The sequence below is a fragment of the Mercenaria mercenaria genome, chromosome 6, assembly GCF_021730395.1.
Source record: "Mercenaria mercenaria strain notata chromosome 6, MADL_Memer_1, whole genome shotgun sequence".
NCBI classification, from domain to species: domain Eukaryota; kingdom Metazoa; phylum Mollusca; class Bivalvia; order Venerida; family Veneridae; genus Mercenaria; species Mercenaria mercenaria.
This window is the reverse complement of record NC_069366.1, coordinates 63035330-63055662: the sequence shown is the minus strand read 5'-3', so window position 1 is coordinate 63055662 and position 20333 is coordinate 63035330. Positions and strand designations below refer to the sequence as shown.

Sequence of the window (20333 nt, the reverse complement as noted above, 5' to 3'; positions counted from 1 at the left end):
TTTCATCAACAATTTCTTTAAACAACATTTTCTCCAAAACCACTGAATGGATTTTGATAAAACGTTACACAAATGATCTCTGGGTAGCCCTCTTTCAATGTTGTTCAAATAGTTCCGGTTCATTGAACATATGGATATTTTTTGGTAAGAAATAAGATTTCAGCTAGATCTGTCAGATATTTGGCATGTGATATAAGGGTATAATTGACCAAATTATCGCCCTAAGGTCAAAAATGGCCATGCCTCTGTGTGGGACATGTACTTACTAAAGGCTTATATAATTATACTGTGTTGAAAAACAAAGTGTGCACTTAGGTTTCGTCAATTTATGTATATTGTTTCGTCCAAAAGTATTTTATTTGTGGTACCAAAATTTAGGGTAGTTTATGACCAATTTGATATGTATCGGTTGTTCTCAAAATTTTGTCATTTAATGGGATTCTTAGCTATTCAAAGCCAACAAGGGTTAAAAACAAAAGTTGCAAATCTCTCTCTTACCAGATTTTCTAAAAATTACTGCCAGTGTTTCGAATTTGTTTTCATTTCACAAAGACATTTTTGTTTCAATATCGTGTGTGACCACCGCTACTATTGATGCAAGTATTGATGCGGTCGCGCATGGACCTAACATAACGTGGAATGACGTCACGAGGAATGTTATTCCATTCTTGGTTAAGAGCGTTCCGAGGATCATTCAGGTTGTTTATATCGCCTCTTGACCTGACCTGTGACCAATCTCGTCCCGAATATGCTCAGTAGGGTTCATATCTGGTGAGAGGGCAGGTCGGGACAACATGTTGACGTAAGTGACGGTGTCAACCCGAGCTAGCATTGTTAATGCTTCGATTCGCTGACTTAGTCGTGACATTTTGTTACAGCACAGAATTAAAATCTAATGTGTTTTTCCTTTCACAAACGGCATAAGGAAGGTGACAAATAACGTTTTTATAGACATGTACATTTTCCATGGGCAGCACGTGCAAATCGTGCAAAAGGACGCTATCGCCTGTAACCTTAAATCCATCATGTTTTAATCATACAATTTTTCAAAAAATCGATAGTACATGCTTCGAGCATAGTATGTTGAAAATTTAAGATCGATACGTTTTTTTTAAACTGGAGATATTCAAATTTAAAAAGTGCACGCTTTCTTTTGCAAAAGAGTATATAAGAAACTTCAAAAATCTTCTCTGAATCAGTAATCGGTAGAACCTTGATATTTGGCATGTGATATCAAAGTTGTACTGTCTGCCATAATTGTTCAAATTTTGGCCCTATTTAAAGTTCAAAAATGTGTGTGACATGTATATGATATAGTCTTAATTTATAAGAAACCTAATTTTGTACTTGTACCATTACGTTGCACAAACACACTTGAAGCCTTGTATACAGGTGAGCGCTTTAGGGTCAATGGGCCAATGACCCTCTTGTTTAGAGTGTTATGATGTGTCAAAAAGAACATTTCAGATTAGCAACATGACATAAATTAGATGAATATATCATTGTGTCTTACGGATATGTTTGGGAACACATTGCGCGTAATAGACTTAATGTTTAGTCCTGCTAAAACTAGAAGTTTATTTTCTGTCATTGCACGTTGTTTTACTCAATGTACACATGAGTTTATAATTTATTCTGCTAATATCATTTTAATAAAAAGTGTTCAATAGATTTTATATGTTTTAGCATAGAATGCGTCTTTTGACAATATAATTAAAATATTGTCAACTTCTCAAGATTAAAAATAAAATCCTTAACTTCAGTTATGAATAAACCCAGAAATCAAAATTATCTTTTGCTTTATACACGAATACACTTTATGTGGTGATTTCACCAAGAACTCACAAAAAATATCTCTTGCTTTGTACATGAATATACTTAAGTAATGACTAAACCCAGAAATAAGAAAATACCTCTTGCTTAATACACGGATACCAAAGGATTATTATTATTATTATTATTATTATTATTATCAAAATATCATTTTCTGAAAAAGATTTGTCTCAGCAGAAGAACATGATCCCAGCGGAAAAATTGGAGACAACTCCGCCAGGACTTCCAAAGAATCTATTTTACAGATTTTATTAATTGTAGGCTTAGGTGACAATGAACCTAGGGAAAGTATGACATTTTTGAGTTGTTTATCAACAAACAGACAATTTTTAAAGTCAATACACACAGAATTTCACAAGGCAAAATATCTGAGAAAGATACTTCTGGAAAGAAAATAATCTCTGCTACCCATATACAGGCGTCAAGATTTGGGAAAAATACATAGAAATATAAAAAAAATTAAAACCTGACCTTATCTTTGTTGTCATGTCATGTGTACTTTCATTTGAAATCGTCTTCTGCAGTTTTCAATAAATAACCGAAAGTGTTTCGTTATTCATCGAGTCAGGGACATGTGTCATTTAGCTTATATACCGACGGTTGTAAACTGTTGTCTGTACTTTGATAGACTTTATTCTGTGAAACTGAACATTACAGGAATTAAGTTAGACGAACATTTGAAACTGGACTATCTTGATGGATACTACTCTAAGTACAAACTGCGCGCCGATGTTAATGTAGAGAAAGGACTGCTAATGGAAGCGTTGGATGACGCTAACTATGTGCTAGATAAACGCCGTGAGATCTTACAACCGCCACATACACATTACACTGAAAGTGTCTATCAGGTTGGAAGGATATACATGCTGATAGGAAATGACCTTCATCAAAAAGGAGAGACAGGTGAGTCACATGTGGTCGTGGTCTTTAAAACCCCAACCTTATGTTAAAACGTAGCTGCAAACAGGTTATAAACGTGTTCGAACGATTCTACCAATCTAAAGTAATAAAACGTAAGTCATTGTTAACAAATTCGTTCTCTATACAAATACTTTATACTGTAGGACTAAAAGAAGATTTGTTTTAAGTACTTTTTAAATTCATTAATCACATTATCTCAAGAAAACGAGTTTCGTATATCGTAGCCATGATCAGGAGCTTCCGCAGCTTACAAGCTATTGTAGTTAAGGTATACCATGGAGCCTCTAGCGGGTTTTTTATTCGCACAGTTTTAAATATCAATTTATAAATTTATTACAAGTTTATTACCAATACAAAGATGGAACTTATCATTGCATTTCCACTACTGTCCACGAACAGACTCAATCAAACCGAGTCAACAACATTTTCATTTTTGCCATGTTGAGCGACCTGTGGAGTTTCCACTTTATCTATTTTATGTTAAAAATCTTGAACTATTTTGTCAGAAAAGGCCAGACGTTACTGGATCTGTTCCAGCGACTATTTCAAGGAACTGAAGAAGTGCCATTTAAAGGATGGAGGGATTTCTGTTGATAATCCGGTATTCAAAGAAATCAGAAGAGATCATTTGAAAGTCACCGCACTCACTGGAAACAGACCGGATGTAAACCAAATAGAGCATTTTTACAGAGTATGTGGCAAAATTTTCTAATTATGTAATACTAGTATCATGACTTGTTTACTGATAGTATCCAAACTTATTCAAAAACAAGTGTTTTGTTTAAGTTTTGTTTACCAGTATATTCCTAATTTCAAATAAGGACAACTACATTACCTAGGGTATTTATTTATCAGGTGTTTTTATCAACGATGCATTTAACGTTCATGTAGTAACGAAATTATTTCAGGATGTTGAAACAGGTGCGTACGCACCAGAAAAGGCGTCCAGTATAAAGTCTATGAAACAGATGATGTGGACACCAGTGGAGATGATGAAGAAATACTTTGGTGGTGGTGGAAAGGAGTTTGGCGACAAGGATCAGGAGATAACGGTATCTTGATATTGCTATGATTAAAGTCAGTTAGCAAATACCATTGCATTACAAGTACATTGTGTTGATATTAAAAACTTTTTGGAAGGGTAAAAATTAAGTAAAATAATTGCTGATTCAATTTGATAAAGTCGTTTCATGCGAGGTAACAGCACAATAGCTCATCTATCATCTGCTTAAAACAGAACTCTACGGTGTAATTACATTGAAAGGACTTCATGATATCAACATGATCAAAGGACCAGAAATAACGACATATAGTCTAGAGGAGGCTCTTTTCTCGTTGTCCTTTTGTTCCTCTATTCACTCAAGTAAATGCCTACCTGAATTAATGTGCGATCAAAAAATCAGAATTAGAATATTTTGGAAAGTTTCGCTAACAAAAAGCCTTATTACTATTCTTCAGCGACTCGTAAGATATCTTACTGCCTCACAGTTTCCTTATCGACTTATAAAGGAATTATCTGTTTGCTGTACGTAGATTTTAATTTTTTTCAGAAAATGGAAAACCTTGCTAGAGAACAACACGAGAGAATGATACGTGGCGAACCTAGTGGCGGTGCAAGAAGAGATTCGGGCATGGGACATAGCAGTAGCGACTATGGGGAACTTGGCGACAGTATGTCATCGGGCAGTGGGAGCATGTCGGCACGCATGGATAGACTACGCCTAGAGAAATCCATATCATTAGAAGACGATGTCTTTCAAGGTAAAGAAAAACAAGAGCACCTTGCGGGTGCTGACGCTCATCTGATTTTTTTTTGTATAATAGAAATATTGTCCTACCCATGATTGTCTAAGTCTAAAAAGGGCCATCACTTTTGCAAAAAGCAGGATAGAGTTATGTTTCTTGATGTACAGTGTCAACTTATGATGGTGAAAAACTGTTGCAAGTTTTAAAGCAATAGCTTTGATAGTTTATGAGAAAAGTTGACTTAAACATAATATTCAACCAAGAAAATGATTTTTCTAAGTCCAAAAGGGGCAATAATTATTGCAAAAAGCAGGATGGAGTTATGTTGCTTGCTGTACAGGGTCAGCTTATGATGGTGAACAAGAGTTGCAAGTTTTAAAGCAATAGCTTTGATAGTTTAAGAGAAAAAGTTGACCTAAACATAAAACTTAACCAAGAAATCTGATATTTTCTAAGTCCAAAAGGGGCCATAAATCTTGCAAAAAGCAGGATGGAGTTATGTTTCTTGCTGTACAGGGTCAGCTTATGATAGTGAACAAGTGTTGCAAGTTTTAAAGGAATAGCTTTGATAGTTGAGGATAAAAGCTGACCTAAACATAAAACTTAATCAAGAAAACTGATTTTCTAAGTCCAAAAGGGGCAATTATTCTTGCAAAAAGCAAGATGGAGTTATGTTTCTTGATGTACAGGGTCTGCTTATGATGGTGAACAAGTATTCCAAGTTTCAAAGCAAAAGCTTTGATAGTTTAGGAGAAAAGTTGACCTAAACATAAAACTTAACCAAGAAATCTGATATTTCCTAAGTACAAAAGGGGCCATAAATCTTGCAAAAAGCAAGATGGAGTTATGTTTCTTGCTATACAGGGTCAGCTTATAATGATGAACAAGTATTCCAAGTTTCAAAGCAATAGCTTTGATAGTTTAGGAGAAAAGCTGACCTAAACATAAAACTTAACCAGGAAACGCCGACGCAGACGCCGACGCCGACAACCGCTTAAGTGATGACAATAACTCAATTTTTTTCAAAAAATCAGATGAGCTAAAAATGAATTTACTTTAACCAGGAGCAAGATAACACGTGTAATGGAGGTTTGTGTTTATTAGGTATGTTCTACTAGTGTCTGCTTAACATTGTTTAACGATGTCGAATTATAGCTACTCGAACACCCAACGGAATACAGTTACATCATCAGTTTTTGCTTAGTTTTAGATCATACGACTCTCTGATGTAGTAACGTGTTAGGATCAATAAAACAAGTGCAACCCTATTAATTAAAATCTTTTATTAGTACCTTACTTTATAAAACAATCATTTGTGATAAAGGGAAATGGAGGAAGAAATATCAAACTTATATTACAGAAATATCTTCATCATACAGATTATCCGTTAATTTGCATAGATTATTTTGTGCTAACACATATATATCGTCAACACAATTGTTTCAAAGAACCAACAGGCATTAACAAATACAGGGAAAAAGACACAACAGAAAATGGTGTCCATTAAACTTGTGATGCTGTGTAGCATTTTTCAGCGAGAATTTTTTTTTCCAATTTTGCGTTAAGACACACAGGTAAAATCTATCCAATCCACTTCCCCCGCAGCGATGATTATTGGCGAAATACGATGGCTTTAACAATTAAGTAGAGTCATTTGAGAAATATTTCTGTGAAGTCTAATTTCAAAATCTGATCGTGGTGAAAATTGTATGTATGTATAAACTTTAAGCTAGCCCATGGTCCCCGTGCGTATCCCCTAAAGTCGATATGATAAGAATACGTAACTATTCCTATTAAATAAAAAAACATTTAATGAGAAGAATTTTACTCTTGATTACTAGAGATGTCCCCTAAAGACATTACTACGAACGACTTAAATCAGTGACAGTCATGCCACGTGCTTAACTTTACAGCCATACGTAATTAATTTTAGACCACGATTTTGTAAACAGTGACTGTTATAGTTGTACTTTATCAAGATTCAAGAATGAAAGATCTCGTTGTCATTTTACCTGTAAACACGAGGATAGCATGTTTACATATTTACAAGAATATGGCCTATTTGGCTTGTAGTAACATTTTAATACAAGTCAACGTATTTAAATAAAGTTGTCTATTAAAAGAAATTCTACCTGAACAGGGAAGAAAGTCATTGTCTGACTGCAAAAGTTATATATTAAGAGTAAAATTGTTCCAGTAACGACCAATACGGTTTGTTTAAATCGTTTTTGAGTATTGTCTCCATTTATTTTGCAGTGCCTGATGAGACTGCTCCAGGTACATCGAAAAAGTCGTCAAAGAAACGTCAGAAAACAATCGATGAAAACCAAGAGTCATAAAACATTTTATTTGGATTTTGAAAATACATTAAACATATTGAGTAAATGATGGTCGACAATGAAGAGGGAGAAATATTCTTCCTCACGATTCAAATGAATTCATTCGTTTTGTGAATGAATGAATGAGAAGAAACTGATTGAATGAAATTGTGCAGAAAGTGAACAGTTTGACTGCTTCGTTCTGCTTAGACTATAATGCCAAGTGTACATGACTTAATGCTTACTTCTCAATCACCTTGGAAGTTCAGCGTCAGCTGTGAATTAAAGTCACCTGCGACGTTAAAAAGACCCGTTTTGGAACTGTTGTTGCCTATAAACTGTTTAATATAGTGTTTATTTGACGGTTTCCACATTAGTTCAGTTATATAACGTCGCAAAGTTAACCTTAGTAGTTTTACTTGTTTCCGTACCAGTACCAACTTATTTTTCGCTAGTAATTATATTAAATGTCTTACCCACACATGACTGAGAGATGGAAGCCGAATAAATGTAAAACATAGTTAATAACCAATCGCCATGTTGAATATGCGCCCACAGACCGAATTCACTACTCGATTGAATCTTCTGGACTACTGAGATAATCAATTACGCATGCTCTAGTTCTCCACGAGTACCAACAAACATTTTTTTAAAGTTCTCCAGTATACCATGCATTTCAGATGTTTTTATGCCCCCGAAGGGAGGCATATTAGTTTTCAACTGTCCGTCCGTTCATTAGTTCGTTCGTCACAACGTTAACTTTTTGCATGAAGGCACTTTACTCGCGAACCACTGCACCCAGGACCTTCAAACTTCACATGCTGATAGTGCTTATCGAGTACACGACCCCTACTGACTTTAGGGTCACCAGGTCAAAGGTCAAGGCGCTGCGGGGGCATTTGTCACCATTAGTGACAGTTCTTGTTTTTGTTTCGCGTGGGGGGGGGCACGGTTTACCTTTAATATTTTTCCTCACTTCTTTTTATTTACATATTAGTATTTATATTACTTTTAATGAATATATATTTTAGTGCTTGTATATTTTTTTTCAAAGAAATATATATTTTATGGACACAGCTATACAGTCATATTTTTGACAATAAATTTATGTGAGTGAACTACAGTTTCGGGTGGGTTTTTTTCTAAGTTTGAATTTCTGCAACACAGTCTTAACAATGGTTTAGTCTTTGGTAAAATCCAAAAGCTTCTCTGGCTTTTTATATTTCAGTTTCCGCAACTAAGGTTAAGTAATGACAAGTTTTCTGAAGCCAAATGATGCCCAAAATGAAAATATGGAATCGCAATTGGTAAACACAAACACAATTCAAACACAGACTGGGAGGTAGTTTTGTACTGCAGAAGTTAGATGCGATGTTCGTTTTAGATAGACGGAATTAATAGGTTATATTCTCGATTTTTGCATTTTAATAAATGTATTTAACATTTTGCCAATAACTGAATAATTGAAGTCTGCAGATTAAATGATATATTAATCGTTTGCTGAAATATGAATTTAATTTTTCAACATCGGATATACCAAAAGTCTAACATATGTTACAGTAGTAAAAAAAAGACTTATTTTTCTGTGTTAGTATTTATCAAATTTTAGACAATTTTCTACCACTTAAATGATATTAAAGGTCTTACGAAAGAAGAGCGAGTCCTAAGGTTATCATCAAGGACTTAGATATTTAGCATCCAAAATGACTTATGTTAAATATATATAGCTGAAGATGAATAACACATATGTTGGTCATCAGAGACATTTATGGAATACAAAAGTTATCAGAAATATTTTGGATGAGGTTAAAATTCACTCCGGAATTTGTTTACTCCATCTCCTGACTTTCCGTCCTTCAGAATTTAAAGAAACCTAAACAATGTCTTCACCGAATTTTCTAATCCAACTCGAGTGAATAACTTTTCAACCCCAACTGACCCGATTATTTTTCAAACCTTCAGGCCCTCTACACCAGTAAAATCGAAATAATTTATGGGGCCAACACATGATAATAACACAATATTTTCCAGTTTTCTAGTAAAAGTTATCATTGTCGTCGTTTCATTTTTCTGTCCATTTTTTTCTGCTTCTTTTCGTCAACCTCGGGAGCTTCTTGGAAAAACCATGGCGATAAAATGTTTACCCAAAGTAAATAGAATGCTCTACCTGGCGCCTGAAAGTTAAAAAGACACATTAATGACTAACATGTATCAAAACATAGGACTATTGTTGACTCAAGAATTGTTAATTTTCAGAACAAAGGAAATGTTAATATTGCTAGTTGTTTTCGTCTGGTTTATCGTCACACCAACAACTATTGAAGGCCATATGGCGATTTTTCAGCTTTTCATGGGGCCCCTCTGTGTATAAGTTCATCACAGGCAGTTGTAAGCTTAGAACCACCGACTGCAAGGCTTCCTCATATGAAAGAATTCTGCACCCGACACGAAATTTCGAAAGTCAGTTGGTTCGAAGCGAGCAACGTTAACCACTTGGCCACGGAGGTCCCTGAATATTGCTAGCTGACTAACATTCTGCATTGTTATGCACTTTACAAATCAATCGTCACAATTCTAATTCGAGCATCACTTGAAGGACGTGAATTCAAAACCTTGAAAACAACTAAATTTACACTATATAAATACAAGTATAATTATGTATTAAAATGATGCCATTTTGTGTACATTAAAAGACACATTATTATCAATTAAACAAGAGCTGTCGGAGGACAGCAACGCTCGACTATTCAACAGCCTTGTCGATTGAATGAATACGGAAGTCGAAAAAGGGACATAATTTAGTAAACAAGCAAAATAGGATTATGGAACCTACATAGTGCTTATCAGCTCATGACAGTGGACAAGTGTGTGAAGTTTCAATCCATTCCCATTAGTGGCTACTGAGATACCAGCTTACATAGGAATTTAACCAAAAACTCCTAAGTTAAATAAAGGGGCATAATTTTGTAAAATGCGAAGTTGAATTATTGACCCTTTGCATTGCATGTCATATCATGAAAGTGAACAAGTGTGTGAAATTTCAATCCTTTCCCATTAGTGGATACTGAGATACCAACTTACATACAAAAACTTAACCAAAAATTTCTATGTTGAAAAAGGGGCATAATTTTGAAAAAAAGCAAAATAAAGTTATGGGACCTGCTTTGTGCATGTCAGATCATGACAGTGAATAAATGTGTGAAGTTTCAATTCATTCCAATTAGTGGGTACTGAGATACCAGCTTACATACTAATGTGTGAAGTTTCAATCCATTCCCACAAGTGGTTACTGAGATACCAGCTTACATACAAAACCTTAACCAAAAATTTCTAAGTCGAAAAAGGGGCATAATTTTGTAAAAAAGCAAAACAGAGTTATGGAACCTGTGCAATATAGGTCAGTTTATCACAGTGAATAAGTGTGTGAAGTTTCAATCCATTCCCACAAGTGGTTGCTGAGATACCTGCTTACATACAAAAACTTAACCAAATCGGGACGCCGACGCGGACGCCGACGCATGGGCGAGTCCAATAGCTCTACTATTCTATGAATAGTCGAGCTAAAAATCATTATTTAACCCCCACAATTAAATTTCGAACGGTGCAAACTCAAACTGATAATTACACAACTGCTTATACTGGTATAAAAAGATAACATAAAGCCGTGTTTTGTTCGATCTGAAATTATAGCTAACATTCTAATAAGATATTGCAAACTCATACTTACAACAAACCAAAAAAGCCAAAAATAATTTGAAATCAATGCTAAAACTTCTACAATTGCTGTCAATAATAACACATCTTTTGCATGCCTGAAACAAGGAAAACATTAGTGGTTAATCAAGCTTTGAACTACAGAGCTTGCAATTTTCATCACAAACTTATCCCATATAAATACCTGTAAATGAAAATATTTTCACAAATTATTTGGAGACCAATATACAGGAATATGCACATGGCTTTGAACTATTTCAACCTTTACTATTTTGCCAATATCTAAAAAATTACTGAAAGATTTATTTTTAAATGAACCATACATTAAGATCAACATGTTGTTAACAATCATCCTAATAGTATGGAATTTGATAGTGTTTGAAGGGAGTATATTAAAATACTGTTTTCTGGGCTGATTATTGTAAGTTATAAATATTACCAAAACTGCATTGCCATTTTGTCTTTAACTGGATTTCATCCTGCACAAAGGGTATATAGTTATATACCCAACAAATGAATGATAATGATTAAAACATTACACAATAATTCACATATTTACAATATGTACATTATGCCAATTGTTAACTTACTCTGCCATTCCAGACTCCATATTTATATCTATTCCTTGTCCAGCCATACTGCTCATAAACTTGTAACATCCTCCATATACACATAATGCTAACACAGACAGTACCTGCAATACATAAAAACTTGTAACATTCACCGTAGACACATAATGCTAACACAGGCAGTACCTGCAACACACACAAGCTTGTAATACACTTCATATACATAAAATGCCAACACAGACAGTACCTGCAATAAAAACAACATGAAAAATGTTCTAAATACACATTATGCCAACACAGGTAGTACCAGCAATACATTCAAGCTTGTAACATCCTTCATATAGACATAATGATAGCCAGGCAGAACTTGTCATACACAGAAATATGAAAAATGCTCAATCAACACATGATGCTAACACATACATTGCATGTACCTCGTCCTGCAATACATTTTAACTTGTAACACCCTCCATAAACACATAGTGCTAACACAGACATTAACTGCAATACACAGAGGCTACTTAAAACATCCCCAAGAAACACAAAATGCTTAAATGGCCAGTACTTGCAACACACATAAACTTGTAACATTTAAATAAACACATAATGCAAAACAGACAGAACCTTCCAAAATGTAACCTTTAAACATGTTATATATAAAATCTCTGGATCATTGTCTAACAGTAAAAATAACATGTAAGATACTTACAATATAAAATGTTGTAAATGATTCACTGAATAGCAGGTATTGGGCACCATAGAATATTGCCTGAAAAACAGACAGCATGATTCACTGAATAGTAGATATTGGGCACCATAGAATATTGCCTGAAAAACAGATAGCATGATACTAGTAATGAAGAAGTCAACCTGTATGTAGCAGCCAGTCAAGACAGCATCATAATCTGGCTGCTTAAGGCAGATGGCTGCTTAAGACAAGTTGAAACTAGAGCTGTTTTTGAGAAACGCGCACGTCTGAGTCAACCATGCACCAAAACCTCAACTGCCTTACCAGACTTTCAGTGCTTTGATTATCAAAAACAAGTTTTAATGACCATAACTCTGAAGTGCCTGGGCCGATTTGGATAGTTGTCGAACTTGGCCGAGGACTTACTGGCAAACACACTTTGTTCAAGTTTAGGAAGTTAGCAGACTGGCTAAATAAGACAAAAGGCAGCTTAATACAGGTGACCACTATGGCAAGTTCAGCTGTATCCTGAGGAGTCCATAATCATATAAAAATGGATAGAATATTTCACTATAAAGAGTCATTGTAAAGTGTCACTGAAGCGTAGACATTTAAGCACAGAACTAAACTTGTACTGTACATTACTATCATAAAGACCATTTTGGAATATGTTGCTACTGATACTGCAGTTTTTTTGTGACATCATTATACTTCTTAGCTCATTTACATACTTTGGACAATTTAACTGCATTTTCACTGCTTTTCTATCAAATATATAAATGCAGGCATTTGAAGACGAATAACTGCTAAAAACCGCCTTTTGAATATCCTGAAAAATAATGCTGAAAAACTGCAATTTTACTGCCTTCCTTTTTCCTAAGGGCACTGTGAATAAATGTGTATAGTTTCAATCCAATCCCATTCATGGTTATTACCAGCTTACATACAAAAAATTTACCCAATTTGGGATACCGAGGCCAACAAATGGGTAAGAACAATAGCTCTACCTATTCTTCCAATAGTTGAGCTAAAGACAGGTATTTTTCAATTTCTGATTTTGTAAATGGGATTTTGCCATACATTCACACTAATACATGTCTTTTAAATAGTGCTTAACAATTCACCATCCTTTATTTCATATAAGTGTAAACAAAATTAAACATAAAGATTAAGTTTACTTTTATGTGATTACAACACTGGCTTGTTTCAGCCTAAATAACCTACATTTACGCATAAAACTATGTACATGTAGAATGATAGTGTCTGTCCATTTTCTGTTTCAATCTGTTTTTGCCCTTTTGTACCTTGTTTTCCTTTTGGCTGAAAATAAAGAAGTATTTTGTCACAACATCTTTTCTGAACCAACACAGATAAATTCCTGCCTTTACAAAACATGGTCCACATATAAACTCTATTCTTACCACATTACTGTATCATATGGATAAATACAATTCTTCTCTCATGAAAAATGTATATTTACAAATATAGGACTAAACTGGACTTCCTATATATAATCATCACAAAAAAACTACGAAAACTTTCAAGACAATTAAAGTGAGCAACTTTAACAATTTCAATCAGATTTTTACATACAATAACAGCTGAAACACTGAAAGTTACACAAATAGAAGTTATTTCATGGAAATAAAAAAAAAGTTTTCCACAGTAAACTGATGTTATTAACTGATTTATCTGTTACATGCATTATACAGCTAGATGCACCGAAATCACAGAAAAACAGGGGTACATGTAGCAGCACAGTAATTAAAGAAGTTTTCAACAGTACACTGTCTGTACTACATTTTTATTGTATTAATTGGATAATTTGTCACCTGCATAATCTGACAACGGTTGACACATGTTTGGAATACACAATCATGTTGGTAAACATTCCAGTGCTTTTTTTTGTTTTTTGCACTAAATTGGGAGAGGGGTTGGGGTCTTGACTTTACAATTTGGAAAAATGTGTCAATATTCTAATTGGAAACTGTTGTTAAAATTTTACATTAAAAAGTTTTTATGAAAATAGCTTTGTGTTTCACATCTTCAGGTTTTCATCAGCACAGTCTTGGCTGACAAATGTAAACAAGAGGGTCATGATGACCCTTAATCGTTCACCTGAGTAATATGAGCCACATCTTTAAAATGGCAAACTGATGTTAAAATATTAGAAAGTAGGTCAGTAGGTCACATTCATGGTCACTGAAAGTCAGTTTTAAGATCGGTGTGCAAAACTGTACATGTCATCCAAATTTCAAGACTGTATCTTAAAAACAAGAAAGTATGTCAGTAGGTCAAGGTCACAATCAAGTGACCCCTAATCACTTGGGGTCATCAGGTAATTATAATTAAACAGTCTAGGAAATATGCTCTGATAATTTTTGAAGTATTTAATAATTTATTCCTATATAACAAGTGAACCCCAGGGCGGGGCCTCTTTTCACTCCAGGAGCATAATTTGAACAATCTTGTTAGAGATCCACTAGGTAATGCTACATACCAAATATCAAAGGTCTAGGACTTGAACTTTCAGACAAGAAGATTTTTAACGTTTTTTCCTGTATTAGTCTAAGTAAAACTTGTGACCCTCAGGGTGACGCCTCTTTTCACCCCTGGGGCACAATTTGAACAAACTTCATAGAGGAACATTAGATGATGTTACATGCCAAATATCAAGGCTCTACGCCTTGCGGTTTTGGACAAGAAGATTTTTAAAGTTTTTCCTTACGGTTGGCATGGCAACCAGAGTTCTGCATGGAATTCAATTCCTTGAATAATTTTGAAAGGAGGCCACCCAAGGATCATTCCTGTGAAGTTTGGTGTAATTCTGCCCAGTGGTTATCAAAAAGAAGATTTTTTAGAAAATGTTGACGGACACACGACAGACATAGATCGAGCTAAAAAGGAAGAAAGGAAAAAATGTTCATATTCTTTTTTTCCAATTTTGGAAATTTAGCTTTAAAATTGGGGGAAAAACATTCGGATTGGAGCGAAACTTATGTCCCAAATCAGTCCGAGAAAACACTGCAATTTCCTACACCTGGCTGTCTTCATTGTATTCAGCCAAAGAACTATAAAATACACAGAATGGCAACTGGGGATAATCTCGTGTCATCTCATGTTATCTTATTTCAAAGCGTTTGCCCACTTGATCAGTTGTGATCAAATCAACAGACGCTTACTGAAGTATAAAACTGGCGGTACGCTAGCTTTTCCTTTGATCTGACCTGGTGACCTAGTTTTTGATCCCAATTGATCCAGATTCAAACTGGACCTTGAGATCATCAAGATTAACATTTTGACCAAGTTTCATGAAGATATAGTCATAAATGTGGCCTCTACAGTGTTAACAAGCTTTTCCTTTGATTTGACCTGGTGACCTAGTTTTTGACCCCAGATGACCCAATATCAAACTTGTCCAAGACTTTATTGAGGGTAACATTCTGACCAAGTTTCATTAAGATTGGGCCCAAATTGTGACCTCTAAAGTGTTAACAAGCTTTTTTTTAATTTAACCTGGTGACCTAGTTTTTAACCCCAGATGACCCAATATCGAACTCATCCAAGATTTAATTGAGGGTAACATTCTGACCAAGTTTCATTAAGATTGGCTCAAATTTGTGACCTCTCGAGTGTTAACAGTCAAATTGTTGACGCCGACGACGACGGACACAGGGCGATCACAAAAGCTCACCTTTGAGCACTTCGTGCTCAGGTGAACTAAAAAGCACTATTATCATTATAATTTATAAACAAACAATCTGAAAATAACCTTATTCCAAAGCGTTTGCCGACTTAATCAATCGTTAACAACAGACGCTTACAACGAGATCTCATTCAGTTGTCACAGGATGTTGGCGAGATTTGCTCTATATGCCTTTCAAGTTGCCGATCTATTTATTTTTATAGCTCTTTGATTCAACTGTGGGCAAAATAAATACAAACAAAATGTAATACAGCTGTTGAATAAACAGGTCTACGATTTTGTCGTTTTTACAAATATATGGACAATCCTAGCTAACAAATTCAGCTCAGAGATGTTTATATGCTGTAAACGGATCTCTAAGTGAGCTGAAAACGTTCTTTAAGAATTTTATCGAAAATGGTTACGTTTATGATTAAAATAAAATTCATAAATTGGTAAAATTTTGTTCTCAATTTCCAAAAATAACCACATGCTCTGAACTGTTGCAGGACGTCATCAGTTTCTCACGAGAGACTGTGCGAGATGTTGCGGTTTGATACTGGTTAACTAAATGGGTTTCGCCATAAATTAATGGACGCCACCATTAGAAAATAAAAACAGCGTCAGTTAAGTTATGGTAGCCAAAACTAGGATAATCCATAAATTTAAAGATTTTTCATTCTATAAATTTACAGACTGGGTAAATGAAATCTTTTAATCAAAACCACAGGTTTAGACTGCATGCATAAATGAAGTTTATGTGTTTTTCTGTCAGTATCGATGACTTTGAATTTTTGGAAAAAATTAAAGTGATCCTACCTGTCTGAAATTCTTCTATGGCATTATCCGGTCTTTGTCCCCCAGGGGATGACGCCCTTATCATATTGATCATGTTCATTCAGGCCCTTGATTGACCTCGACCTACCTCTAAATATATATTTGTGAAATGTTCTCAAGGGGCATTTGAAGGGATAGGAGTGTCACGTAATGAACCTTTGTTATCAAAGTTTAATCGTCTTGGTGATGATGCTCTTCATTCCTTGAAGATTAACGTGTTAAAGAACATTGCTAAACGGAGAAATCACCCTTGACAGGCATCATAAAGTTTGTTTGTCACATGTGTAGTCTAATATATATAATCCGGTCAATGTCCCCGGACAAGGACCGGATTATATATAAAGCAGCGAGAATTTTTAAACAAAGTTTACAGGGCCCTCTCTACATTTTGGGGGATTGGGGCCGGGGCCCTTGGAGGGGGGAATTTCGCGTCGTTTTCAAGGGAGGGGGGAATTCATTCTGGAGATATGACATCTGATCATAACCCCTTAAATTAAGGTCAATTGAGTATTACAGATATCAAACTAATGTGAATATATCTGAAGTATTGTACAGAACATAATTTATTGAATTAGCAAAAATTATTCAGAGTTTAATATAAAATTATTTGCACTAACGTCATCGTCATTATCGGTAGCACTAGCAGTATCCACGGACATTGTCTCAGCAGCAGCCGGAGCATGGCTTCCCTTCATCGTATCTACCTGATCATGCATGTCTGGCCCTGGTGAAACAGCGGTGTCCGTGACAGTAGTTTGTTTTTTGAGGGCATGCTGCTTAAAAAGCAAATCTATCTTTGCGCATTTCGCCCCTGTTGCATCCGTGATCTTTTTATGGTACGATTTTGCATTATGCGGCATTTTTTTTCGAAGGGCAGTAACTTTGCATACACGCATCCGGGGAACTGAAAAATGCGCGTATTATATGGATCAGTAAAACTTTATCAGGCCCATTAAGTTACAAGGCGCTCCTAAGACTATCGGGTATCAATTTTTTTCTTGAATTTTTTTTCTTTCGAGGGGGAATTTTTCTATACTTGGGGGGAAAAAAACATACTATTTCGAGGGGAGAACGGGGCCGAATTTCGGCCCCAAAAATCGGCAAACGAGGGCCCTGAGGCCTATACAGTAGCATGCCTAAAACAAAATTATAAATGTCTGTTGAGGGGGAGGTTTCCCCTGGAAGAGGGTTTTATTCGGGGGCCTAACATGCTACAGAAAATAGGGCTTTGCATTCTTTTAGGAACGAGTGTCTTAAAGCGCATGCAGACGGAATGAAGATGAATACTGAATATGTAGATCTGTAAAAACGACGAAATCCTAAACCTGATAAAACAACAGTAAGCTTCTGTCACAAAACTTTAGCGAAATTTAGAGCATTTTTATCATTGTATTCTCACCAGTACTACTTATTAGCCTATCTTAAAAACTTACCGGCATCTTTAGTCTTTAAACGAACAGATATCTGGATTTATATTCAGACAATCTGGTAAAGTTTGCCACATCCAAACGCCGGGTTAATTCTTCTTTGTAGAGAGTATTTACAACAGGGGAGACAATCAGAAATACAAACCCAAAGTAAGTAAAAACTCCAACGTTTAATATTCAACCTGCGTTATTGTTGTAGAACACTTCCTGATCCTATTTGTGAACTTTTGTACTGTATACTTTATAGCGTATTAAGACACAAGAAAAATGTTTTATGTAAGCAGTGGACTGAAGCCACAGCTCGGAAAGGAGCAACTTACCTCCATCCAGCCCACTTCAATTGTAAAATTTTACGCCCCTCAGCATCTAGTCTAGACCGACACAACTACCCAGCACGCAAGCCTATATGGGGCCCATATGGGCTATATCTGGGCAAATGTACCATATGGGTCCCACATGGGACCCTTATTGTAAGTATTGGCCCATACTGGTCCCATATGGGACCCATATATAATGTCCCAGTGATGTAAATTACAAATGTATTCATTTTAAGTTTATATGTGGTGTCACCAGTATACAAGTTCATATTTTAAGTTTTCTTCGAAAAGTTTTATATTTTTTGAAGTATCAGAAGAAACATGCTTCCAAGAAGGGTCCCATCTGGGTCCCATATTGTAAGTATTTGCCCACATTGGACCCATATGGGACCCATATACAATAACTCAGCGATGGATATACCAATGCATTCATTTTAAGTTTAAAAGTGATGTATCTAGCATAGAAAATAGTTTTTTATGGTTTCTCTGAATGTCTCTACGTTTTCTTTTCTCTCAAAAAGAAACACGTTTCCCAGAATGGTCCCATCTGGGTCCCATATTGTAAGTATTTGCACACACCAGAGCCATATGGGACCCATTGAAGTGATACAGCAACGTCTTTACTTTAGGACCATAAGTGTTGTCACTAGTATAACAATCCTTTTTTCTATGTTTTCTTTGAATTCTAATACATGTACATTTCTTTGGTCTCAAAAAATATGTTTCCCAGAAGGGTCCCATATGGGTCCCATCCCAGCATACAAAAGACGTCTTAAAGACATCTTTATTTGGTTGTTTTATGGTCATGTCATCTGTGAACAGAAAAAAAGACGTTCTTTTCCGTTGTTTTACCTACGAAATAAAGACGACTTTTAAAAGACGTTTTAAAGCCGTCTCTGTCTATAAGAAAATGCAAGGTTTCGTTCTTCTTAGCTGCAATAACATTTACAATATAAACTGTTAGCAAAAAAAACTATGCTATTAGACATACCGAAATGTTGGATCGAAGGTTTGATAATTTTCTTACTTCATAATAGAAAGGACTGGTATAGCATTTTTATTGTATTTTCAAAATAAAATTACTAGGGTTACAAAATCATGAAAATGGACTATTACTAGTAAATGATTTTTTGCACTTCCGAAATTATTCCTAATTGTTATTAAAATTCGACTGTTGTCTAAGCTATTTCAAAATTGTGTAATTACTTTTTAATAATAACATTCATTCATTTTAAAATATTCAGGAATGCTATACTGGACATTGGGAACATTTATAATACATGTTTGTAACCATGGTAACTAAGGGTCCATCTCTCTCTACACATGTTATCTATTAGTCACGCCAATGGTTTACACACTATTCAGTTAATTTGATGGAGGTTTAAGCTGCAATACAGAACAAGTTTATTCATTATGTACAGAAGGGACCAATGCAGAAAAAGTGAGTACAATACTTTAAACATTATTATAACATAATAATTATATTATTATTCGTCAATAACTTTACGTACTTATAAGATATCTATTTTAACATCATTTGCTTTTTTTTAAATCTGCATTCTATTTCCTTAAAAATATCTCATACTATAAACTTAGAGAGGACATCTCAGAAAATGTTGATAATAGTTTAAATGCTTCCATTAAATGTTTAATCAGTACCTTATTTATCAAAACTGTTTTTGCATTTCTATTTAATTTGCGGGAAAATGATGAATGATAATTATAATAAAAACCCGAATTTAATATATTGCAGGTGATATTAAAGCTATAAATTACGACTTACTTTTTTGCAAATAGTCTTAATTTTCAACAAATGCTCTGACTGACATTATTTTTTCTACTCTACAGAATGCCTTTACAAAGAATCTGATGAAGTGAGTTGGAAATGCAATAGATCAAGATAAAAAGGTCCACAATGATTCTGAAAAAACTACATGGGCAGCTACAATGTTTCGGACAGTTGACAATATCAATCAATCAATAAGACCCATACAATTCCAGAACGCCCCTAAATGGCCCATACTATATATACGACATGGGACCCAGAAAGGTCCCACATGGGTTATAAGATCTGGGACCCATAAGGGGCCCACATTGGTCCCATATAGTATATCCCATATGGGACCCATGCCAAAATGGTTTGCAAAACCCATCTGGGTCCCATATGGGTAGCCCATATAGGTCCCATATGGGAACCCATATGGGTCCCACATGGGTCCCATGTATGCTTGCTAGCTGGGTAGAAACAAGTGAGCGCCAATTTAAGAAATCTCAAAGC

At 35.1% G+C, this 20333-nt stretch overlaps 2 protein-coding genes across 11 annotated transcripts in view; one reads left to right on the top strand and one right to left on the bottom strand.

The window, feature by feature from the left end:
* LOC123548698 (uncharacterized) overlaps positions 1-8992 on the top strand; it is a 28734-nt gene extending 19742 nt beyond the window's left edge. For all 7 annotated transcript variants that reach the window (XM_045336185.2, XM_045336182.2, XM_045336187.2 and 4 more), the window contains 5 exons: positions 2491-2736; positions 3261-3445; positions 3663-3806; positions 4305-4515; positions 6757-8992. In XM_045336185.2, the coding sequence (XP_045192120.1) occupies positions 2491-2736; positions 3261-3445; positions 3663-3806; positions 4305-4515; positions 6757-6839 (869 nt within the window). In that variant the 3' untranslated portion in view covers positions 6840-8992. The remainder of the gene's footprint in view (positions 1-2490; positions 2737-3260; positions 3446-3662; positions 3807-4304; positions 4516-6756) is intronic.
* On the bottom strand, positions 5769-17885 carry LOC123548701 (transmembrane protein 208-like). Of its 4 annotated transcripts, none has more exons than XM_053546102.1 (7): positions 17745-17837; positions 15562-15711; positions 13014-13109; positions 11811-11929; positions 11123-11226; positions 10546-10630; positions 5769-8992 (listed from the first exon to the last, which is right to left on the bottom strand). In XM_053546102.1, exons 4-7 carry the CDS (start codon positions 11886-11888, stop codon positions 8867-8869), a joined length of 393 nt encoding a protein of 130 aa, XP_053402077.1. In that variant the 5' UTR covers positions 11889-11929; positions 13014-13109; positions 15562-15711; positions 17745-17837; the 3' UTR covers positions 5769-8866. The 4 variants fall into 4 exon arrangements, with proteins under 4 accessions (XP_053402077.1, XP_053402075.1, XP_045192126.1 ...); XM_053546100.1 differs by having other exon boundaries at positions 11811-11870; positions 17745-17825; XM_045336191.2 differs by lacking the exon at positions 15562-15711 and having other exon boundaries at positions 11811-11870; positions 17745-17885.
* Positions 17886-20333: the final 2448 nt, after the last annotated feature.